General features: G+C 43.7%; 1 protein-coding gene and 21 non-coding genes across 22 annotated transcripts in view; all 22 read left to right on the top strand.

Moving 5' to 3' along the window:
* The window catches only part of fhdc1 (FH2 domain containing 1), a 134,332-nt gene that overhangs the window by 20,604 nt on the left and 90,750 nt on the right, over window positions 1-22,978 (top strand). The window contains exons 7-11 of the mRNA XM_058641431.1: window positions 1,297-1,367; window positions 2,469-2,576; window positions 3,254-3,324; window positions 4,217-4,334; window positions 4,454-4,618. Of these exons, the coding sequence (XP_058497414.1) occupies window positions 1,297-1,367; window positions 2,469-2,576; window positions 3,254-3,324; window positions 4,217-4,334; window positions 4,454-4,618 (533 nt within the window). The remainder of the gene's footprint in view (window positions 1-1,296; window positions 1,368-2,468; window positions 2,577-3,253; window positions 3,325-4,216; window positions 4,335-4,453; window positions 4,619-22,978) is intronic.
* LOC131467783 (U4 spliceosomal RNA) lies at window positions 5,473-5,613 on the top strand. The gene has a single exon (XR_009241601.1). It is a non-coding gene; the product is annotated as a U4 spliceosomal RNA (small nuclear RNA).
* On the top strand, window positions 6,326-6,466 carry LOC131467788 (U4 spliceosomal RNA). The gene has a single exon (XR_009241606.1). It is a non-coding gene; the product is annotated as a U4 spliceosomal RNA (small nuclear RNA).
* Window positions 7,179-7,319, top strand: LOC131467752 (U4 spliceosomal RNA). The gene has a single exon (XR_009241570.1). It is a non-coding gene; the product is annotated as a U4 spliceosomal RNA (small nuclear RNA).
* On the top strand, window positions 8,032-8,172 carry LOC131467771 (U4 spliceosomal RNA). The gene has a single exon (XR_009241588.1). It is a non-coding gene; the product is annotated as a U4 spliceosomal RNA (small nuclear RNA).
* On the top strand, window positions 8,874-9,014 carry LOC131467765 (U4 spliceosomal RNA). Its single transcript, XR_009241582.1, has one exon. It is a non-coding gene; the product is annotated as a U4 spliceosomal RNA (small nuclear RNA).
* LOC131467787 (U4 spliceosomal RNA) lies at window positions 9,716-9,856 on the top strand. The gene has a single exon (XR_009241605.1). It is a non-coding gene; the product is annotated as a U4 spliceosomal RNA (small nuclear RNA).
* On the top strand, window positions 10,569-10,709 carry LOC131467751 (U4 spliceosomal RNA). Its single transcript, XR_009241569.1, has one exon. It is a non-coding gene; the product is annotated as a U4 spliceosomal RNA (small nuclear RNA).
* Window positions 11,422-11,562, top strand: LOC131467764 (U4 spliceosomal RNA). The gene has a single exon (XR_009241581.1). It is a non-coding gene; the product is annotated as a U4 spliceosomal RNA (small nuclear RNA).
* Window positions 12,264-12,404, top strand: LOC131467786 (U4 spliceosomal RNA). Its single transcript, XR_009241604.1, has one exon. It is a non-coding gene; the product is annotated as a U4 spliceosomal RNA (small nuclear RNA).
* LOC131467749 (U4 spliceosomal RNA) lies at window positions 13,117-13,257 on the top strand. Its single transcript, XR_009241568.1, has one exon. It is a non-coding gene; the product is annotated as a U4 spliceosomal RNA (small nuclear RNA).
* LOC131467785 (U4 spliceosomal RNA) lies at window positions 13,970-14,110 on the top strand. Its single transcript, XR_009241603.1, has one exon. It is a non-coding gene; the product is annotated as a U4 spliceosomal RNA (small nuclear RNA).
* On the top strand, window positions 14,812-14,952 carry LOC131467763 (U4 spliceosomal RNA). Its single transcript, XR_009241580.1, has one exon. It is a non-coding gene; the product is annotated as a U4 spliceosomal RNA (small nuclear RNA).
* Window positions 15,654-15,794, top strand: LOC131467790 (U4 spliceosomal RNA). The gene has a single exon (XR_009241608.1). It is a non-coding gene; the product is annotated as a U4 spliceosomal RNA (small nuclear RNA).
* LOC131467748 (U4 spliceosomal RNA) lies at window positions 16,506-16,646 on the top strand. Its single transcript, XR_009241567.1, has one exon. It is a non-coding gene; the product is annotated as a U4 spliceosomal RNA (small nuclear RNA).
* LOC131467770 (U4 spliceosomal RNA) lies at window positions 17,359-17,499 on the top strand. Its single transcript, XR_009241587.1, has one exon. It is a non-coding gene; the product is annotated as a U4 spliceosomal RNA (small nuclear RNA).
* LOC131467761 (U4 spliceosomal RNA) lies at window positions 18,201-18,341 on the top strand. Its single transcript, XR_009241578.1, has one exon. It is a non-coding gene; the product is annotated as a U4 spliceosomal RNA (small nuclear RNA).
* Window positions 19,054-19,194, top strand: LOC131467781 (U4 spliceosomal RNA). The gene has a single exon (XR_009241599.1). It is a non-coding gene; the product is annotated as a U4 spliceosomal RNA (small nuclear RNA).
* On the top strand, window positions 19,907-20,047 carry LOC131467760 (U4 spliceosomal RNA). The gene has a single exon (XR_009241577.1). It is a non-coding gene; the product is annotated as a U4 spliceosomal RNA (small nuclear RNA).
* On the top strand, window positions 20,760-20,900 carry LOC131467747 (U4 spliceosomal RNA). The gene has a single exon (XR_009241566.1). It is a non-coding gene; the product is annotated as a U4 spliceosomal RNA (small nuclear RNA).
* On the top strand, window positions 21,613-21,753 carry LOC131467809 (U4 spliceosomal RNA). The gene has a single exon (XR_009241623.1). It is a non-coding gene; the product is annotated as a U4 spliceosomal RNA (small nuclear RNA).
* On the top strand, window positions 22,455-22,595 carry LOC131467789 (U4 spliceosomal RNA). The gene has a single exon (XR_009241607.1). It is a non-coding gene; the product is annotated as a U4 spliceosomal RNA (small nuclear RNA).

Genomic DNA, 22,978 nt, shown 5'->3' with positions numbered 1-22,978 from the left:
CATGACTGGTTGCCACTTGAGTGCCAGCAAAGTGAGATGAATGCATACTATGCATGATTCTTTCACATTTCATATTAATATTTTAATCACAATCGTGGTTGTAGCTGCTTACGATTAAATTAACATGATTGTGTGATATTGGAAAGCTGTGCTCCTCCAAAAACACTGCCTGACAACAGTACATGCCTGCATTCAACAATCACAGTTGAAAATACAGAAAACACAGAAAATAAGGAACTCACCTACTCATTTATACTGTTTTGTTTTTTTTGTTTTTTTAAACTATAATTTTTATTAGTTTTTTTCATTTAAATACAATATACACACAAAAAACCAACAAACAACAAAAGAAAAACATGTCCATTAGTAGCTCATAGGTTGTTCTATTCAGTTACAATGCTCATTTATACTGTTTAAATATTGCACTTTCCACACAGTGCCTATACCTGATATACAGAACTTTACATTACATTACATACTACATTACCCACACACAATAGCATATTTACAATAGCATTTATATGTATGTAACTTTATATCAACCAAATATGATATTTTATCTAACCCTAACCAATACGGAACAAATCCTTATTTTACGGAATGGTTGGCAGACCTACCTGAACCACACAGCTCCACTCGATAATGTTCACCATCTTTGTTTCGTGTGTAAGCTAAAATGCTAATTTGCTGTTGATACAAAATAGAAACAGGAAAGGCTTCAGGACATCCTGAACTCTCAAAAACCTGGTGTCCAGTTTGTGAGCGTGTGATGGGGGAGTGTTCACATGGGCTTGCCTCATGAACACAGTAAACAGAAGCTGGACCGGGTTACCAAAACAGTGGCTCACGGAAAATCCCTCTCTGCTCTAGAATGGAGTTCATCACTATATAGTTCATATTTGTTTCCTGATATGTAAATATGAATGTTGCATCGTGATATGATATTGGTTATAGGTTTTTTTTTTAGGCTTGAGGTCTTTTTTATTTAAGACTCTGTGTCATTTTAGCTGAGTCAGTCTGTCCGGTCTTTTTGTGCTTTATTGGATTTTACTTAAACCGTCTCGTCTTCAGTACAACAACTCCTGACTGCACAAAACACTGCACTGGCTAAATGAAGTAGAATGTTTATGACACCATTTAATTAAAACTGTCAGTTTGCACCAAAGAGACTGGTGATAAAAATTTAAGTTAAATATAGATACCTTTGAAACATCCTTAGTATACTATACTATACCATTCTATACTATATTATGGTTTGAAATCTCTAATTGTGTCTGTATCAATTTCCTCCTACAGAGTTGATGAACTGCGAGGAGCTCCATGCCATTTTGCATCTGGTGCTGCAGGCAGGAAACATCATGAATGCTGTAAGTCCATGGTTCTCAAACTGTTTGTGCGTGTTCTACCAGTGGTACACAATCTTCCCCTGGTGGTACTAAATCAGAAATGCTGTTCCGCTGTATATACCAGGGTATGTTATCGGAGTGGAGCTGAGGAATTTTGACCAGAAAATTCAACTAGAGTCACCTCATCCCTCACTTCATCTTAATCTAATTTCACTATACCAGTGTGTGAAGTATATGTGAGGAAGAGGAGGATGATGAGAGAGTGGATTATTTTATTGGGAATAAATCACTGTAGTAAATCATCTTCATGTCAGCCATAAATTAGACGATTATCTGTTCAGTCTTAATCAGTCTTAATATTTTCTAGTTTCTCTGACGTGTCTCACTGTGTTGTCATGGACTTTAATAATCTGACCCTTGACCTTATTATACAAGCTATTGTTTTGATAACAATATTTATATTAATTTTCCCATTTGCAGGGTTATTAAGCATTGAATAATGACAAGGGAGTAATTATGGATAATATACATTTGCACGACAGAACAGTTATACAAACTTATAGAACTTATAATAATAATAATGATAGTCATAATACTATCTTGAATACACTCTGTATTCAAGACTATCATTATTATTATTATAAGCTTATCCATAGTCAATATACCAGGCTGCATTTCAATATAAAATTGTAACCAAAACAATTAAAAGAAAATGTTGGGTTCCTGACAATTACTTTTAATAGTAATTAATCTGCCAATAGCTTCCCCAATTTGTTCATTGATCAATTTAAATGTTTCATGAAGCCTAATGGGATGTACTGTAATTAAAATTGCTTTTCTTGTGCAGATAGTGCTATAAAATATGAAAAGTGTTCAGACTGAATTGACTAAATTCAGTTGATTCGTAATGGACGTCTATGGCACAAGCAATAGGCAAAAGTGTAAACTTTAAAAACATGGAACATTCAGTTGAGCAGAATCACTACATTACTGCTTTTTTCATTGAATTGTTTGACAATAAGAAGAAAAATGCAGAATGCATACAGACCAGTTACAGTATATCCTTTAATTTCTTGTGGTGTATTTTGTGACCTCTTTCCATTGTTCCTCTTTGATCCTCAGGGTGGTTATGCAGGAAACGCTGTGGGCTTTAAACTGTCTTCACTCCTCTCATTGGCTGACACTAAGGCTAACAAGCCAGGGATGAACCTGCTGCACTTTGTTGCCATGGTTAGTGAAAGCTGCACGTATACAACATGATTCATACAGTGCCATTCAGGCCTGTAATGTCTAGTGTAATCCAATACACAGCAGCAACGTGGGACTACAGATAATAACCATGGAGTTAAATCAACAATTATTGTGCAAACACTGAAGCTTTACACATTTGTTGGATGGAAGAGTAATAATTAGAGGTTCTGTAGTGTTTTGATGGTATTCAGGTATATATGTGTCTTTATTTTTCACATATCATGAAGTTTATGCGCTAAACATCAACTGTGTAAAAAGCTCACCATTTAAAGTAATTTTTGGGGTAATGGTCATTTTTATGACGCATTTCTTATTAGAAAGTGTCAAACTGAGTTCCACAGAGAAAGCTACACTTAATATTAATAAATCAAAAGCACAACATGGAGGAAAATGTAGTTATTTGTCAGCTGCAGGTAATTAGTTTCATATGCATATTTCACTGCCGTGGTGCGTGAATAAATATTGACCTAACAGTGAGATTACAGACAGCAGGGACACAACAGATGGTGACAGGAAATAGAGAAGAGCAAATAGTGGCTGGCCAGGCCCTTGTATAACCAAATAATGAGTAATTGGTCACACAGCAATTCTCCATTTTACTCTGTACAATAAAATACATGTGAATTAAAATTTTTATAACGTGTCTCTCCACACAGGAGGCAAAGAAGAAAGATGAGAAGCTGCTCAAGTTTCCAGAGAAACTTCAGGATGTTCAGAGTGCAGCCAGGTAAGCAAAGTTAATAATACATGACAACTAAATCATTAATAAAAAAAATAAACCGACACTGAAGCTGAGAATTATTTTATTAAGAAGGAAGGAAAATATCAACAAATTAGGTACTTTTTTCCAGAGGTAGCCACCGGTAATTTTCTTCTTTGTCTGCTTAATTTTTGGCAGTATTTGTAAGACGCACATTTATCTCATGGCCAAAAACATATTTTAACATCTTAGAACATCTTCCACAGATTCTCGAGTGTGAAAGAAACTTAAATGAAAGCAAGGCTTACAGGGGATAAATATAGATGGTGATAGTATAGTTGTGTTATTGCCATTATACTTTGCAGTCAATTTTAACATGCGGTCATTTTGCTTGCGCTTTATTTTTCATAGTTAAATTTCGGCATTGTCTAAAGTTCAGCCAAATCTATAACACAATTATCTTCAAAATTCACTTCAAATGTAGACAATTTAGGATTTACACACAAAAGCCTCTAATAAACTAGTCATATTAATTGTGTTCAAAGTGTATATTTCTGTATATGTTTTATTGCTTGAACTAAGATTTTAATATTTTTTTATTTATTGCTGAGTTGAACCCTACTTTCAGCCTCAGTGCTCACGGTGACATCTATCTTTGTGTCACGTTCAGATGGCAGTCGGACTATTTCAGGCTCTGTCAGCTTCACATGGTGTCATCTCTGTGTGTCATCAGTACAGCTCCAGCAGCACAGAGCCAAGATCGCACCTTGCATGTTCTCACTTTAACAGACAGTCTGACAGTAAATTCAGTGTGTTTGCTGCAATTTGCAGCCTGTACTGTGATAACTGTTATTATGGGAAGCAAACAAATCTGTCTACATGCACGTTTCAAACTCTGAATTTCCCTTTTCTAATCTAGAGTCTCAGTGGAGAATATAGAGGTGGAGTTTTCCTCTTTATATGTTCGGATTAAATCCCTGGAGGAAAAGGTTCAAGGAGATCAGGAGCTGCTGCAGCAGCTGGAGCCATTTCTGCAGGTGAGGCTGCAAAAGACAGACACAGGAACCTGAATTTGATACTGTGCATATCTGGTGCTGGTGATCTCAGATAATAGCATACATGTAAGCATATAAAAAATTTTTTATTTTTCTCTCAGAGTTCAGCTCGGACTCTTCAGGACCTGAAGAGACGCAGGCTGGAGCTGCGTAAAGAGGGAAACACTCTCATCGATTTCTTTTGTGAAGATAAGGACACGTTCAAACTGGATGAGTGCTTCCGCATCTTTCAAGACTTCTGCATTAAGTTCAGGAAAGCTGTTAAGGTCAGTTTGATTGTAGATTGTGTGATGACATCTGGAAACATGGGAATATAACGAAAAGTAAGTCAGGCAGTATGACTTACGTCTCCAGCATAGATGCAAGGTGATGCAAGTTTGAAGGAATTGGTAAAATATTTAATGGTATTGGAAACTGTTTCTAAGAAAAACTAGAAAGTGCTCTGTCAGCAAATACCTGCACTAACACTAAAAATGCCCACTTTCTGGGTGAAGGAAGAGGGCATTGTAAAAACCCAAACACTCAACAGGTTGGGTGATTACTAACATGTTTTGTTATTCTCTCAGGAGACTTTATGATTTGTTGATAAAAAAATCTTAACAATTTTACTCTGTTCAGCAGCTAATATATAAGGTACTACGGCAACAAATCAAAATCTTTAACTTGAGCAAGGTAGGTTTGTCCTGAAAAGTGGGTGGTTAAAACCACTGGTACAGTTGAAGGACAAGGCCCTGGTTGAAATGAGTCCAGCAAGATTTAATCTGACAAGTTTAATGTTGAGTTGCATGTCCTGAAAAGTGGGTCACTTTCGCATTGGATGGCAAAGAAGACTACTATACAATTTCTATTTCCTTAACTTGTTGGCACATCCACAGTTGAAGGACAAGGCCCTGGTTGAAATGAGTCCAGCAAGATTTAATACTGAGTTACATGTCCTGAAAAGTGAGTGGTTCAAACCGCTGGGTGGAAAAGGCGGGGTTAGTTTAAAATGAGCCATTCTCACATGCAACATTAGCAAGTCATTGAACAGAAACTAGTGTACATCCAGTGGCGGTTAAATGACCCACGTCTACTGTGAGTGTGGCAGCAGGTCTCTTTCAAACTTGTAACGTAGTTCTGTATTCTTGTGCAGAGGCAATTTCATAGTCCATGAAGTTTATCTGGGACGTGATTATTGCTGGTTGAAAACTTAACCCAATACCCCGCCTGGATGACTTGAAATACAGTCAGCCAAGGCAATTTTTGTTAGTCTCTCAAGAGACTGTGTGATTTGTTAATAGAAAAAAAACGTCAGTGTTTGTTCCATGGCCCACGTCCGCCAGCGTCTGACGATCCCCTGCCGCCTCGAGTTCTCCCCTCCTGGTTCTCTCGTTGCAGTTTGCGCTGTCCACGTTCCGCCGCCTGGACAAACGCATTTGGCACAGTAGATGTGGTTCTTCGGGGCAGCAAGTTGTTGGTGTGGTTCTTTTGCTTTCCAGGATAGCTGCCAGGCATTTAAGCACTTGAATGTGTCTCCAGGTGTATTGTCCTTGAGAAAGGCTGACTTTGCACCCAGTGAGGATGTGCCAGAGTGTAGCTAGTGTTGAGCAGAGAAGGCAAGATGGATCTTCTAGTCTGACAAGTTTAATGTTGAGTTGCATGTCCTGAAAAGTGGGTTACTTTCGCATTGGATGGCAAAGAAGACTACTATACAATTTCTATTTCCTTAACTTGTTGGCACATCCACAGTTGAAGGACAAGGCCCTGGTTGAAATGAGTCCAGCAAGATTTAATACTGAGTTACATGTCCTGAAAAGTGAGTGGTTCAAACCGCTGGGTGGAAAAGGCGGGGTTAGTTTTAAATGAGCCATTCTCACATGCAACATTAGCAAGTCATTGAACAGAAACTAGTGTACATCCAGTGGCGGTTAAATGAACCACGTCTACTGTGAGTGTGGCAGCAGGTCTCTTTCAAACTTGTAACGTAGTTCTGTATTCTTGTGCAGAGGCAATTTCATAGTCCATGAAGTTTATCTGAGACGTGACGATTGCTGGTTGAAAACTTAACCCAATACCCCGCCTGGATTACTTGAAACACAGTCAGCCAAGGCAATTTTTGTTAGTCTCTCAAGAGACTGTGTGATTTGTTAATAGAAAAAAAACATCAGTGTTTGTTCCATGGCCCACGTCCGCCAGCGTCTGATGATCCCCTGCCGCCTCGAGTTCTCCCCTCCTGGTTCTCTCGTTGCAGTTTGCGCTGTCCACGTTCCGCCGCCTGGACAAACGCATTTGGCACAGTAGAGGTGGTTCTTCGGGGCGGCAAGTTGTTGGGGTGGTTCTTTTGCTTTCCAGGATAGCTGCCAGGCATTTAAGCACTTGAATGTGTCTCCAGGTGTATCGTCCTTGAGAAAGGCTGACTTTGCACCCAGTGAGGATGTGCCAGAGTGTAGCTAGTGTTGAGCAGAGAAGGCAAGATGGATCTTCTAGTCTGACAAGTTTAATGTTGAGTTGCATGTCCTGAAAAGTGGGTTACTTTCGCATTGGATGGCAAAGAAGACTACTATACAATTTCTATTTCCTTAACTTGTTGGCACATCCACAGTTGAAGGACAAGGCCCTGGTTGAAATGAGTCCAGCAAGATTTAATACTGAGTTACATGTCCTGAAAAGTGAGTGGTTCAAACCGCTGGGTGGAAAAGGCGGGGTTAGTTTAAAATGAGCCATTCTCACATGCAACATTAGCAAGTCATTGAACAGAAACTAGTGTACATCCAGTGGCGGTTAAATGACCCACGTCTACTGTGAGTGTGGCAGCAGGTCTCTTTCAAACTTGTAACGTAGTTCTGTATTCTTGTGCAGAGGCAATTTCATAGTCCATGAAGTTTATCTGAGACGTGATTATTGCTGGTTGAAAACTTAACCCAATACCCCGCCTGGATGACTTGAAATACAGTCAGCCAAGGCAATTTTTGTTAGTCTCTCAAGAGACTGTGTGATTTGTTAATAGAAAAAAAACGTCAGTGTTTGTTCCATGGCCCACGTCAGCCAGCGTCTGACGATCCCATGCCGCCTCGAGTTCTCCCCTCCTGGTTCTCTCGTTGCAGTTTGCGCTGTCCACGTTCCGCCGCCTGGACAAACGCATTTGGCACAGTAGAGGTGGTTCTTCGGGGCGGCAAGTTGTTGGGGTGGTTCTTTTGCTTTCCAGGATAGCTGCCAGGCATTTAAGCACTTGAATGTGTCTCCAGGTGTATCGTCCTTGAGAAAGGCTGACTTTGCACCCAGTGAGGATGTGCCAGAGTGTAGCTAGTGTTGAGCAGAGAAGGCAAGATGGATCTTCTAGTCTGACAAGTTTAATGTTGAGTTGCATGTCCTGAAAAGTGGGTTACTTTCGCATTGGATGGCAAAGAAGACTACTATACAATTTCTATTTCCTTAACTTGTTGGCACATCCACAGTTGAAGGACAAGGCCCTGGTTGAAATGAGTCCAGCAAGATTTAATACTGAGTTACATGTCCTGAAAAGTGAGTGGTTCAAACCGCTGGGTGGAAAAGGCGGGGTTAGTTTTAAATGAGCCATTCTCACATGCAACATTAGCAAGTCATTGAACAGAAACTAGTGTACATCCAGTGGCGGTTAAATGAACCACGTCTACTGTGAGTGTGGCAGCAGGTCTCTTTCAAACTTGTAACGTAGTTCTGTATTCTTGTGCAGAGGCAATTTCATAGTCCATGAAGTTTATCTGAGACGTGACGATTGCTGGTTGAAAACTAAACCCAATACCCCGCCTGGATGACTTGAAACACAGTCAGCCAAGGCAATTTTTGTTAGTCTCTCAAGAGACTGTGTGATTTGTTAATAGAAAAAAAACATCAGTGATTGTTCCATGGCCCACGTCCGCCAGCGTCTGACGATCCCCTGCCGCCTCGAGTTCTTCTCTCGTTGCAGTTTGCGCTGTCCACGTTCCGCCGCCTGGACAAACGCATTTGGCACAGTAGATGTGGTTCTTCGGGGCGGCAAGTTGTTGGTGTGGTTCTTTTGCTTTCCAGGATAGCTGCCAGGCATTTAAGCACTTGAATGTGTCTCCAGGTGTATCGTCCTTGCGAAAGGCTGACTTTGCACCCAGTGAGGATGTGCCAGAGTGTAGCTAGTGTTGAGCAGAGAAGGCAAGATGGATCTTCTAGTCTGACAAGTTTAATGTTGAGTTGCATGTCCTGAAAAGTGGGTCACTTTCGCATTGGATGGCAAAGAAGACTACTATACAATTTCTATTTCCTTAACTTGTTGGCACATCCACAGTTGAAGGACAAGGCCCTGGTTGAAATGAGTCCAGCAAGATTTAATACTGAGTTACATGTCCTGAAAAGTGAGTGGTTCAAACCGCTGGGTGGAAAAGGCGGGGTTAGTTTTAAATGAGCCATTCTCACATGCAACATTAGCAAGTCATTGAACAGAAACTAGTGTACATCCAGTGGCGGTTAAATGAACCACGTCTACTGTGAGTGTGGCAGCAGGTCTCTTTCAAACTTGTAACGTAGCTCTGTATTCTTGTGCAGAGGCAATTTCATAGTCCATGAAGTTTATCTGAGACGTGATTATTGCTGGTTGAAAACTTAACCCAATACCCCGCCTGGATGACTTGAAACACAGTCAGCCAAGGCAATTTTTGTTAGTCTCTCAAGAGACTGTGTGATTTGTTAATAGAAAAAAAACGTCAGTGTTTGTTCCATGGCCCACGTCCGCCAGCGTCTGACGATCCCCTGCCGCCTCGAGTTCTTCTCTCGTTGCAGTTTGCGCTGTCCACGTTCCGCCGCCTGGACAAACGCATTTGGCACAGTAGATGTGGTTCTTCGGGGCAGCAAGTTGTTGGTGTGGTTCTTTTGCTTTCCAGGATAGCTGCCAGGCATTTAAGCACTTGAATGTGTCTCCAGGTGTATTGTCCTTGAGAAAGGCTGACTTTGCACCCAGTGAGGATGTGCCAGAGTGTAGCTAGTGTTGAGCAGAGAAGGCAAGATGGATCTTCTAGTCTGACAAGTTTAATGTTGAGTTGCATGTCCTGAAAAGTGGGTTACTTTCGCATTGGATGGCAAAGAAGACTACTATACAATTTCTATTTCCTTAACTTGTTGGCACATCCACAGTTGAAGGACAAGGCCCTGGTTGAAATGAGTCCAGCAAGATTTAATACTGAGTTACATGTCCTGAAAAGTGAGTGGTTCAAACCGCTGGGTGGAAAAGGCGGGGTTAGTTTTAAATGAGCCATTCTCACATGCAACATTAGCAAGTCATTGAACAGAAACTAGTGTACATCCAGTGGCGGTTAAATGAACCACGTCTACTGTGAGTGTGGCAGCAGGTCTCTTTCAAACTTGTAACGTAGTTCTGTATTCTTGTGCAGAGGCAATTTCATAGTCCATGAAGTTTATCTGAGACGTGACGATTGCTGGTTGAAAACTTAACCCAATACCCCGCCTGGATTACTTGAAACACAGTCAGCCAAGGCAATTTTTGTTAGTCTCTCAAGAGACTGTGTGATTTGTTAATAGAAAAAAAACATCAGTGTTTGTTCCATGGCCCACGTCCGCCAGCGTCTGATGATCCCCTGCCGCCTCGAGTTCTCCCCTCCTGGTTCTCTCGTTGCAGTTTGCGCTGTCCACGTTCCGCCGCCTGGACAAACGCATTTGGCACAGTAGAGGTGGTTCTTCGGGGCGGCAAGTTGTTGGGGTGGTTCTTTTGCTTTCCAGGATAGCTGCCAGGCATTTAAGCACTTGAATGTGTCTCCAGGTGTATCGTCCTTGAGAAAGGCTGACTTTGCACCCAGTGAGGATGTGCCAGAGTGTAGCTAGTGTTGAGCAGAGAAGGCAAGATGGATCTTCTAGTCTGACAAGTTTAATGTTGAGTTGCATGTCCTGAAAAGTGGGTTACTTTCGCATTGGATGGCAAAGAAGACTACTATACAATTTCTATTTCCTTAACTTGTTGGCACATCCACAGTTGAAGGACAAGGCCCTGGTTGAAATGAGTCCAGCAAGATTTAATACTGAGTTACATGTCCTGAAAAGTGAGTGGTTCAAACCGCTGGGTGGAAAAGGCGGGGTTAGTTTAAAATGAGCCATTCTCACATGCAACATTAGCAAGTCATTGAACAGAAACTAGTGTACATCCAGTGGCGGTTAAATGACCCACGTCTACTGTGAGTGTGGCAGCAGGTCTCTTTCAAACTTGTAACGTAGTTCTGTATTCTTGTGCAGAGGCAATTTCATAGTCCATGAAGTTTATCTGAGACGTGATTATTGCTGGTTGAAAACTTAACCCAATACCCCGCCTGGATGACTTGAAATACAGTCAGCCAAGGCAATTTTTGTTAGTCTCTCAAGAGACTGTGTGATTTGTTAATAGAAAAAAAACGTCAGTGTTTGTTCCATGGCCCACGTCAGCCAGCGTCTGACGATCCCATGCCGCCTCGAGTTCTCCCCTCCTGGTTCTCTCGTTGCAGTTTGCGCTGTCCACGTTCCGCCGCCTGGACAAACGCATTTGGCACAGTAGATGTGGTTCTTCGGGGCGGCAAGTTGTTGGTGTGGTTCTTTTGCTTTCCAGGATAGCTGCCAGGCATTTAAGCACTTGAATGTGTCTCCAGGTGTATCGTCCTTGCGAAAGGCTGACTTTGCACCCAGTGAGGATGTGCCAGAGTGTAGCTAGTGTTGAGCAGAGAAGGCAAGATGGATCTTCTAGTCTGACAAGTTTAATGTTGAGTTGCATGTCCTGAAAAGTGGGTCACTTTCGCATTGGATGGCAAAGAAGACTACTATACAATTTCTATTTCCTTAACTTGTTGGCACATCCACAGTTGAAGGACAAGGCCCTGGTTGAAATGAGTCCAGCAAGATTTAATACTGAGTTACATGTCCTGAAAAGTGAGTGGTTCAAACCGCTGGGTGGAAAAGGCGGGGTTAGTTTTAAATGAGCCATTCTCACATGCAACATTAGCAAGTCATTGAACAGAAACTAGTGTACATCCAGTGGCGGTTAAATGAACCACGTCTACTGTGAGTGTGGCAGCAGGTCTCTTTCAAACTTGTAACGTAGCTCTGTATTCTTGTGCAGAGGCAATTTCATAGTCCATGAAGTTTATCTGAGACGTGATTATTGCTGGTTGAAAACTTAACCCAATACCCCGCCTGGATGACTTGAAACACAGTCAGCCAAGGCAATTTTTGTTAGTCTCTCAAGAGACTGTGTGATTTGTTAATAGAAAAAAAACGTCAGTGTTTGTTCCATGGCCCACGTCCGCCAGCGTCTGACGATCCCCTGCCGCCTCGAGTTCTTCTCTCGTTGCAGTTTGCGCTGTCCACGTTCCGCCGCCTGGACAAACGCATTTGGCACAGTAGATGTGGTTCTTCGGGGCAGCAAGTTGTTGGTGTGGTTCTTTTGCTTTCCAGGATAGCTGCCAGGCATTTAAGCACTTGAATGTGTCTCCAGGTGTATTGTCCTTGAGAAAGGCTGACTTTGCACCCAGTGAGGATGTGCCAGAGTGTAGCTAGTGTTGAGCAGAGAAGGCAAGATGGATCTTCTAGTCTGACAAGTTTAATGTTGAGTTGCATGTCCTGAAAAGTGGGTTACTTTCGCATTGGATGGCAAAGAAGACTACTATACAATTTCTATTTCCTTAACTTGTTGGCACATCCACAGTTGAAGGACAAGGCCCTGGTTGAAATGAGTCCAGCAAGATTTAATACTGAGTTACATGTCCTGAAAAGTGAGTGGTTCAAACCGCTGGGTGGAAAAGGCGGGGTTAGTTTTAAATGAGCCATTCTCACATGCAACATTAGCAAGTCATTGAACAGAAACTAGTGTACATCCAGTGGCGGTTAAATGAACCACGTCTACTGTGAGTGTGGCAGCAGGTCTCTTTCAAACTTGTAACGTAGTTCTGTATTCTTGTGCAGAGGCAATTTCATAGTCCATGAAGTTTATCTGAGACGTGACGATTGCTGGTTGAAAACTTAACCCAATACCCCGCCTGGATTACTTGAAACACAGTCAGCCAAGGCAATTTTTGTTAGTCTCTCAAGAGACTGTGTGATTTGTTAATAGAAAAAAAACATCAGTGTTTGTTCCATGGCCCACGTCCGCCAGCGTCTGATGATCCCCTGCCGCCTCGAGTTCTCCCCTCCTGGTTCTCTCGTTGCAGTTTGCGCTGTCCACGTTCCGCCGCCTGGACAAACGCATTTGGCACAGTAGAGGTGGTTCTTCGGGGCGGCAAGTTGTTGGGGTGGTTCTTTTGCTTTCCAGGATAGCTGCCAGGCATTTAAGCACTTGAATGTGTCTCCAGGTGTATCGTCCTTGAGAAAGGCTGACTTTGCACCCAGTGAGGATGTGCCAGAGTGTAGCTAGTGTTGAGCAGAGAAGGCAAGATGGATCTTCTAGTCTGACAAGTTTAATGTTGAGTTGCATGTCCTGAAAAGTGGGTTACTTTCGCATTGGATGGCAAAGAAGACTACTATACAATTTCTATTTCCTTAACTTGTTGGCACATCCACAGTTGAAGGACAAGGCCCTGGTTGAAATGAGTCCAGCAAGATTTAATACTGAGTTACATGTCCTGAAAAGTGAGTGGTTCAAACCGCTGGGTGGAAAAGGCGGGGTTAGTTTAAAATGAGCCATTCTCACATGCAACATTAGCAAGTCATTGAACAGAAACTAGTGTACATCCAGTGGCGGTTAAATGACCCACGTCTACTGTGAGTGTGGCAGCAGGTCTCTTTCAAACTTGTAACGTAGTTCTGTATTCTTGTGCAGAGGCAATTTCATAGTCCATGAAGTTTATCTGAGACGTGATTATTGCTGGTTGAAAACTTAACCCAATACCCCGCCTGGATGACTTGAAATACAGTCAGCCAAGGCAATTTTTGTTAGTCTCTCAAGAGACTGTGTGATTTGTTAATAGAAAAAAAACGTCAGTGTTTGTTCCATGGCCCACGTCAGCCAGCGTCTGACGATCCCATGCCGCCTCGAGTTCTCCCCTCCTGGTTCTCTCGTTGCAGTTTGCGCTGTCCACGTTCCGCCGCCTGGACAAACGCATTTGGCACAGTAGAGGTGGTTCTTCGGGGCGGCAAGTTGTTGGGGTGGTTCTTTTGCTTTCCAGGATAGCTGCCAGGCATTTAAGCACTTGAATGTGTCTCCAGGTGTATCGTCCTTGAGAAAGGCTGACTTTGCACCCAGTGAGGATGTGCCAGAGTGTAGCTAGTGTTGAGCAGAGAAGGCAAGATGGATCTTCTAGTCTGACAAGTTTAATGTTGAGTTGCATGTCCTGAAAAGTGGGTTACTTTCGCATTGGATGGCAAAGAAGACTACTATACAATTTCTATTTCCTTAACTTGTTGGCACATCCACAGTTGAAGGACAAGGCCCTGGTTGAAATGAGTCCAGCAAGATTTAATACTGAGTTACATGTCCTGAAAAGTGAGTGGTTCAAACCGCTGGGTGGAAAAGGCGGGGTTAGTTTTAAATGAGCCATTCTCACATGCAACATTAGCAAGTCATTGAACAGAAACTAGTGTACATCCAGTGGCGGTTAAATGAACCACGTCTACTGTGAGTGTGGCAGCAGGTCTCTTTCAAACTTGTAACGTAGTTCTGTATTCTTGTGCAGAGGCAATTTCATAGTCCATGAAGGTTATCTGAGACGTGACGATTGCTGGTTGAAAACCAAACCCAATACCCCGCCTGGATGACTTGAAACACAGTCAGCCAAGGCAATTTTTGTTAGTCTCTCAAGAGACTGTGTGATTTGTTAATAGAAAAAAAACATCAGTGATTGTTCCATGGCCCACGTCCGCCAGCGTCTGACGATCCCCTGCCGCCTCGAGTTCTTCTCTCGTTGCAGTTTGCGCTGTCCACGTTCCGCCGCCTGGACAAACGCATTTGGCACAGTAGATGTGGTTCTTCGGGGCGGCAAGTTGTTGGTGTGGTTCTTTTGCTTTCCAGGATAGCTGCCAGGCATTTAAGCACTTGAATGTGTCTCCAGGTGTATCGTCCTTGCGAAAGGCTGACTTTGCACCCAGTGAGGATGTGCCAGAGTGTAGCTAGTGTTGAGCAGAGAAGGCAAGATGGATCTTCTAGTCTGACAAGTTTAATGTTGAGTTGCATGTCCTGAAAAGTGGGTCACTTTCGCATTGGATGGCAAAGAAGACTACTATACAATTTCTATTTCCTTAACTTGTTGGCACATCCACAGTTGAAGGACAAGGCCCTGGTTGAAATGAGTCCAGCAAGATTTAATACTGAGTTACATGTCCTGAAAAGTGAGTGGTTCAAACCGCTGGGTGGAAAAGGCGGGGTTAGTTTTAAATGAGCCATTCTCACATGCAACATTAGCAAGTCATTGAACAGAAACTAGTGTACATCCAGTGGCGGTTAAATGAACCACGTCTACTGTGAGTGTGGCAGCAGGTCTCTTTCAAACTTGTAACGTAGCTCTGTATTCTTGTGCAGAGGCAATTTCATAGTCCATGAAGTTTATCTGAGACGTGATTATTGCTGGTTGAAAACTTAACCCAATACCCCGCCTGGATGACTTGAAACACAGTCAGCCAAGGCAATTTTTGTTAGTCTCTCAAGAGACTGTGTGATTTGTTAATAGAAAAAAAACGTCAGTGTTTGTTCCATGGCCCAAGTCCGCCAGCGTCTGACGATCCCCTGCCGCCTCGAGTTCTTCTCTCGTTGCAGTTTGCGCTGTCCACGTTCCGCCGCCTGGACAAACGCATTTGGCACAGTAGATGTGGTTCTTCGGGGCAGCAAGTTGTTGGTGTGGTTCTTTTGCTTTCCAGGATAGCTGCCAGGCATTTAAGCACTTGAATGTGTCTCCAGGTGTATTGTCCTTGAGAAAGGCTGACTTTGCACCCAGTGAGGATGTGCCAGAGTGTAGCTAGTGTTGAGCAGAGAAGGCAAGATGGATCTTCTAGTCTGACAAGTTTAATGTTGAGTTGCATGTCCTGAAAAGTGGGTTACTTTCGCATTGGATGGCAAAGAAGACTACTATACAATTTCTATTTCCTTAACTTGTTGGCACATCCACAGTTGAAGGACAAGGCCCTGGTTGAAATGAGTCCAGCAAGATTTAATACTGAGTTACATGTCCTGAAAAGTGAGTGGTTCAAACCGCTGGGTGGAAAAGGCGGGGTTAGTTTTAAATGAGCCATTCTCACATGCAACATTAGCAAGTCATTGAACAGAAACTAGTGTACATCCAGTGGCGGTTAAATGAACCACGTCTACTGTGAGTGTGGCAGCAGGTCTCTTTCAAACTTGTAACGTAGTTCTGTATTCCTCTGCAGAGGCAATTTCATAGTCCATGAAGTTTATCTGAGACGTGACGATTGCTGGTTGAAAACTTAACCCAATACCCCGCCTGGATTACTTGAAACACAGTCAGCCAAGGCAATTTTTGTTAGTCTCTCAAGAGACTGTGTGATTTGTTAATAGAAAAAAAACATCAGTGTTTGTTCCATGGCCCACGTCCGCCAGCGTCTGATGTTCCCTGCCGCCTCGAGTTCTCCCCTCCTGGTTCTCTCGTTGCAGTTTGCGCTGTCCACGTTCCGCCGCCTGGACAAACGCATTTGGCACAGTAGAGGTGGTTCTTCGGGGCGGCAAGTTGTTGGGGTGGTTCTTTTGCTTTCCAGGATAGCTGCCAGGCATTTAAGCACTTGAATGTGTCTCCAGGTGTATCGTCCTTGAGAAAGGCTGACTTTGCACCCAGTGAGGATGTGCCAGAGTGTAGCTAGTGTTGAGCAGAGAAGGCAAGATGGATCTTCTAGTCTGACAAGTTTAATGTTGAGTTGCATGTCCTGAAAAGTGGGTTACTTTCGCATTGGATGGCAAAGAAGACTACTATACAATTTCTATTTCCTTAACTTGTTGGCACATCCACAGTTGAAGGACAAGGCCCTGGTTGAAATGAGTCCAGCAAGATTTAATACTGAGTTACATGTCCTGAAAAGTGAGTGGTTCAAACCGCTGGGTGGAAAAGGCGGGGTTAGTTTAAAATGAGCCATTCTCACATGCAACATTAGCAAGTCATTGAACAGAAACTAGTGTACATCCAGTGGCGGTTAAATGACCCACGTCTACTGTGAGTGTGGCAGCAGGTCTCTTTCAAACTTGTAACGTAGTTCTGTATTCTTGTGCAGAGGCAATTTCATAGTCCATGAAGTTTATCTGAGACGTGATTATTGCTGGTTGAAAACTTAACCCAATACCCCGCCTGGATGACTTGAAATACAGTCAGCCAAGGCAATTTTTGTTAGTCTCTCAAGAGACTGTGTGATTTGTTAATAGAAAAAAAACGTCAGTGTTTGTTCCATGGCCCACGTCAGCCAGCGTCTGACGATCCCATGCCGCCTCGAGTTCTCCCCTCCTGGTTCTCTCGTTGCAGTTTGCGCTGTCCACGTTCCGCCGCCTGGACAAACGCATTTGGCACAGTAGAGGTGGTTCTTCGGGGCGGCAAGTTGTTGGGGTGGTTCTTTTGCTTTCCAGGATAGCTGCCAGGCATTTAAGCACTTGAATGTGTCTCCAGGTGTATCGTCCTTGAGAAAGGCTGACTTTGCACCCAGTGAGGATGTGCCAGAGTGTAGCTAGTGTTGAGCAGAGAAGGCAAGATGGATCTTCTAGTCTGACAAGTTTAATGTTGAGTTGCATGTCCTGAAAAGTGGGTTACTTTCGCATTGGATGGCAAAGAAGACTACTATACAATTTCTATTTCCTTAACTTGTTGGCACATCCACAGTTGAAGGACAAGGCCCTGGTTGAAATGAGTCCAGCAAGATTTAATACTGAGTTACATGTCCTGAAAAGTGAGTGGTTCAAACCGCTGGGTGGAAAAGGCGGGGTTAGTTTTAAATGAGCCATTCTCACATGCAACATTAGCAAGTCATTGAACAGAAACTAGTGTACATCCAGTGGCGGTTAAATGAACCACGTCTACTGTGAGTGTGGCAGCAGGTCTCTTTCAAACTTGTAACGTAGTTCTGTATTCTTGTGCAGAGGCAATTTCATAGTCCATGAAGTTTATCTGAGACGTGACGATTGCTGGTTGAAAACTAAACCCAATACCCCGCCTGGATGACTTGAAACACAGTCAGCCAAGGCAATTTTTGTTAGTCTCTCAAGAGACTGTGTGATTTGTTAATAGAAAAAAAACATCAGTGATTGTTCCATGGCCCACGTCCGCCAGCGTCTGACGATCCCCTGCCGCCTCGAGTTCTTCTCTCGTTGCAGTTTGCGCTGTCCACGTTCCGCCGCCTGGACAAACGCATTTGGCACAGTAGATGTGGTTCTTCGGGGTGGCAAGTTGTTGGTGTGGTTCTTTTGCTTTCCAGGATAGCTGCCAGGCATTTAAGCACTTGAATGTGTCTCCAGGTGTATCGTCCTTGCGAAAGGCTGACTTTGCACCCAGTGAGGATGTGCCAGAGTGTAGCTAGTGTTGAGCAGAGAAGGCAAGATGGATCTTCTAGTCTGACAAGTTTAATGTTGAGTTGCATGTCCTGAAAAGTGGGTCACTTTCGCATTGGATGGCAAAGAAGACTACTATACAATTTCTATTTCCTTAACTTGTTGGCACATCCACAGTTGAAGGACAAGGCCCTGGTTGAAATGAGTCCAGCAAGATTTAATACTGAGTTACATGTCCTGAAAAGTGAGTGGTTCAAACCGCTGGGTGGAAAAGGCGGGGTTAGTTTTAAATGAGCCATTCTCACATGCAACATTAGCAAGTCATTGAACAGAAACTAGTGTACATCCAGTGGCGGTTAAATGAACCACGTCTACTGTGAGTGTGGCAGCAGGTCTCTTTCAAACTTGTAACGTAGCTCTGTATTCTTGTGCAGAGGCAATTTCATAGTCCATGAAGTTTATCTGAGACGTGATTATTGCTGGTTGAAAACTTAACCCAATACCCCGCCTGGATGACTTGAAACACAGTCAGCCAAGGCAATTTTTGTTAGTCTCTCAAGAGACTGTGTGGTTTGTTAATAGAAAAAAAACGTCAGTGTTTGTTCCATGGCCCACGTCCGCCAGCGTCTGACGATCCCATGCCGCCTCGAGTTCTCCCCTCCTGGTTCTCTCGTTGCAGTTTGCGCTGTCCACGTTCCGCCGCCTGGACAAACGCATTTGGCACAGTAGATGTGGTTCTTCGGGGCGGCAAGTTGTTGGGGTGGTTCTTTTGCTTTCCAGGATAGCTGCCAGGCATTTAAGCACTTGAATGTGTCTCCAGGTGTATCGTCCTTGAGAAAGGCTGACTTTGCACCCAGTGAGGATGTGCCAGAGTGTAGCTAGTGTTGAGCAGAGAAGGCAAGATGGATCTTCTAGTCTGACAAGTTTAATGTTGAGTTGCATGTCCTGAAAAGTGGGTTACTTTCGCATTGGATGGCAAAGAAGACTACTATACAATTTCTATCTCCTTAACTTGTTGGCACATCCACAGTTGAAGGACAAGGCCCTGGTTGAAATGAGTCCAGCAAGATTTAATACTGAGTTACATGTCCTGAAAAGTGAGTGGTTCAAACCGCTGGGTGGAAAAGGCGGGGTTAGTTTTAAATGAGCCATTCTCACATGCAACATTAGCAAGTCATTGAACAGAAACTAGTGTACATCCAGTGGCGGTTAAATGAACCACGTCTACTGTGAGTGTGGCAGCAGGTCTCTTTCAAACTTGTAACGTAGTTCTGTATTCTTGTGCAGAGGCAATTTCATAGTCCATGAAGTTTATCTGAGACGTGATTATTACTGGTTGAAAACTTAACCCAATACCCCGCCTGGATGACTTGAAATACAGTCAGCCAAGGCAATTTTTGTTAGTCTCTCAAGAGACTGTGTGATTTGTTAATAGAAAAAAAACGTCAGTGTTTGTTCCATGGCCCACGTCCGCCAGCGTCTGACGATCCCATGCCGCCTCGAGTTCTCCCCTCCTGGTTCTCTCGTTGCAGTTTGCGCTGTCCACGTTCCGCCGCCTGGACAAACGCATTTGGCACAGTAGATGTGGTTCTTCGGGGCGGCAAATTGTTGGGGTGGTTCTTTTGCTTTCCAGGATAGCTGCCAGGCATTTAAGCACTTGAATGTGTCTCCAGGTGTATCGTCCTTGCGAAAGGCTGACTTTGCACCCAGTGAGGATGTGCCAGAGTGTAGCTAGTGTTGAGCAGAGAAGGCAAGATGGATCTTCTAGTCTGACAAGTTTAATGTTGAGTTGCATGTCCTGAAAAGTGGGTCACTTTCGCATTGGATGGCAAAGAAGACTACTATACAATTTCTATTTCCTTAACTTGTTGGCACATCCACAGTTGAAGGACAAGGCCCTGGTTGAAATGAGTCCAGCAAGATTTAATACTGAGTTACATGTCCTGAAAAGTGAGTGGTTCAAACCGCTGGGTGGAAAAGGCGGGGTTAGTTTTAAATGAGCCATTCTCACATGCAACATTAGCAAGTCATTGAACAGAAACTAGTGTACATCCAGTGGCGGTTAAATGAACCACGTCTACTGTGAGTGTGGCAGCAGGTCTCTTTCAAACTTGTAACGTAGTTCTGTATTCTTGTGCAGAGGCAATTTCATAGTCCATGAAGTTTATCTGAGACGTGATTATTGCTGGTTGAAAACTTAACCCAATACCCCGCCTGGATGACTTGAAACACAGTCAGCCAAGGCAATTTTTGTTAGTCTCTCAAGAGACTGTGTGATTTGTTAATAGAAAAAAAACGTCAGTGTTTGTTCCATGGCCCACGTCCGCCAGCGTCTGACGATCCCATGCCGCCTCGAGTTCTCCCCTCCTGGTTCTCTCGTTGCAGTTTGCGCTGTCCACGTTCCGCCGCCTGGACAAACGCATTTGGCACAGTAGATGTGGTTCTTCGGGGCGGCAAGTTGTTGGGGTGGTTCTTTTGCTTTCCAGGATAGCTGCCAGGCATTTAAGCACTTGAATGTGTCTCCAGGTGTATCGTCCTTGAGAAAGGCTGACTTTGCACCCAGTGAGGATGTGCCAGAGTGTAGCTAGTGTTGAGCAGAGAAGGCAAGATGGATCTTCTAGTCTGACAAGTTTAATGTTGAGTTGCATGTCCTGAAAAGTGGGTTACTTTCGCATTGGATGGCAAAGAAGACTACTATACAATTTCTATTTCCTTAACTTGTTGGCACATCCACAGTTGAAGGACAAGGCCCTGGTTGAAATGAGTCCAGCAAGATTTAATACTGAGTTACATGTCCTGAAAAGTGAGTGGTTCAAACCGCTGGGTGGAAAAGGCGGGGTTAGTTTAAAATGAGCCATTCTCACATGCAACATTAGCAAGTCATTGAACAGAAACTAGTGTACATCCAGTGGCGGTTAAATGACCCACGTCTACTGTGAGTGTGGCAGCAGGTCTCTTTCAAACTTGTAACGTAGTTCTGTATTCTTGTGCAGAGGCAATTTCATAGTCCATGAAGTTTATCTGAGACGTGATTATTGCTGGTTGAAAACTTAACCCAATACCCCGCCTGGATGACTTGAAATACAGTCAGCCAAGGCAATTTTTGTTAGTCTCTCAAGAGACTGTGTGATTTGTTAATAGAAAAAAAAAGTCAGTGTTTGTTCCATGGCCCACGTCCGCCAGCGTCTGACGATCCCATGCCGCCTCGAGTTCTCCCCTCCTGGTTCTCTCGTTGCAGTTTGCGCTGTCCACGTTCCGCCGCCTGGACAAACGCATTTGGCACAGTAGATGTGGTTCTTCGGGGCGGCAAGTTGTTGGGGTGGTTCTTTTGCTTTCCAGGATAGCTGCCAGGCATTTAAGCACTTGAATGTGTCTCCAGGTGTATCGTCCTTGAGAAAGGCTGACTTTGCACCCAGTGAGGATGTGCCAGAGTGTAGCTAGTGTTGAGCAGAGAAGGCAAGATGGATCTTCTAGTCTGACAAGTTTAATGTTGAGTTGCATGTCCTGAAAAGTGGGTTACTTTCGCATTGGATGGCAAAGAAGACTACTATACAATTTCTATCTCCTTAACTTGTTGGCACATCCACAGTTGAAGGACAAGGCCCTGGTTGAAATGAGTCCAGCAAGATTTAATACTGAGTTACATGTCCTGAAAAGTGAGTGGTTCAAACCGCTGGGTGGAAAAGGCGGGGTTAGTTTTAAATGAGCCATTCTCACATGCAACATTAGCAAGTCATTGAACAGAAACTAGTGTACATCCAGTGGCGGTTAAATGAACCACGTCTACTATGAGTGTGGCAGCAGGTCTCTTTCAAACTTGTAACGTAGTTCTGTATTCTTGTGCAGAGGCAATTTCATAGTCCATGAAGTTTATCTGAGACGTGATTATTGCTGGTTGAAAACTTAACCCAATACCCCGCCTGGATGACTTGAATTACAGTCAGCCAAGGCAATTTTTGTTAGTCTCTCAAGAGACTGTGTGATTTGTTAATAGAAAAAAAACGCCAGTGTTTGTTCCATGGCCCAAGTCCGCCAGCGTCTGACGATCCCCTGCCGCCTCGAGTTCTTCTCTCGTTGCAGTTTGCGCTGTCCACGTTCCGCCGCCTGGACAAACGCATTTGGCACAGTAGATGTGGTTCTTCGGGGCAGCAAGTTGTTGGTGTGGTTCTTTTGCTTTCCAGGATAGCTGCCAGGCATTTAAGCACTTGAATGTGTCTCCAGGTGTATTGTCCTTGAGAAAGGCTGACTTTGCACCCAGTGAGGATGTGCCAGAGTGTAGCTAGTGTTGAGCAGAGAAGGCAAGATGGATCTTCTAGTCTGACAAGTTTAATGTTGAGTTGCATGTCCTGAAAAGTGGGTTACTTTCGCATTGGATGGCAAAGAAGACTACTATACAATTTCTATTTCCTTAACTTGTTGGCACATCCACAGTTGAAGGACAAGGCCCTGGTTGAAATGAGTCCAGCAAGATTTAATACTGAGTTACATGTCCTGAAAAGTGAGTGGTTCAAACCGCTGGGTGGAAAAGGCGGGGTTAGTTTTAAATGAGCCATTCTCACATGCAACATTAGCAAGTCATTGAACAGAAACTAGTGTACATCCAGTGGCGGTTAAATGAACCACGTCTACTGTGAGTGTGGCAGCAGGTCTCTTTCAAACTTGTAACGTAGTTCTGTATTCCTCTGCAGAGGCAATTTCATAGTCCATGAAGTTTATCTGAGACGTGACGATTGCTGGTTGAAAACTTAACCCAATACCCCGCCTGGATTACTTGAAACACAGTCAGCCAAGGCAATTTTTGTTAGTCTCTCAAGAGACTGTGTGATTTGTTAATAGAAAAAAAACATCAGTGTTTGTTCCATGGCCCACGTCCGCCAGCGTCTGATGTTCCCTGCCGCCTCGAGTTCTCCCCTCCTGGTTCTCTCGTTGCAGTTTGCGCTGTCCACGTTCCGCCGCCTGGACAAACGCATTTGGCACAGTAGAGGTGGTTCTTCGGGGCGGCAAGTTGTTGGGGTGGTTCTTTTGCTTTCCAGGATAGCTGCCAGGCATTTAAGCACTTGAATGTGTCTCCAGGTGTATCGTCCTTGAGAAAGGCTGACTTTGCACCCAGTGAGGATGTGCCAGAGTGTAGCTAGTGTTGAGCAGAGAAGGCAAGATGGATCTTCTAGTCTGACAAGTTTAATGTTGAGTTGCATGTCCT

Source organism: Solea solea, chromosome 10, assembly GCF_958295425.1.
Source record: "Solea solea chromosome 10, fSolSol10.1, whole genome shotgun sequence".
In the NCBI taxonomy this organism is placed as follows: Eukaryota; Metazoa; Chordata; class Actinopteri; order Pleuronectiformes; family Soleidae; genus Solea; species Solea solea.
This window is presented reverse-complemented; position numbering and strand designations above follow the sequence as displayed.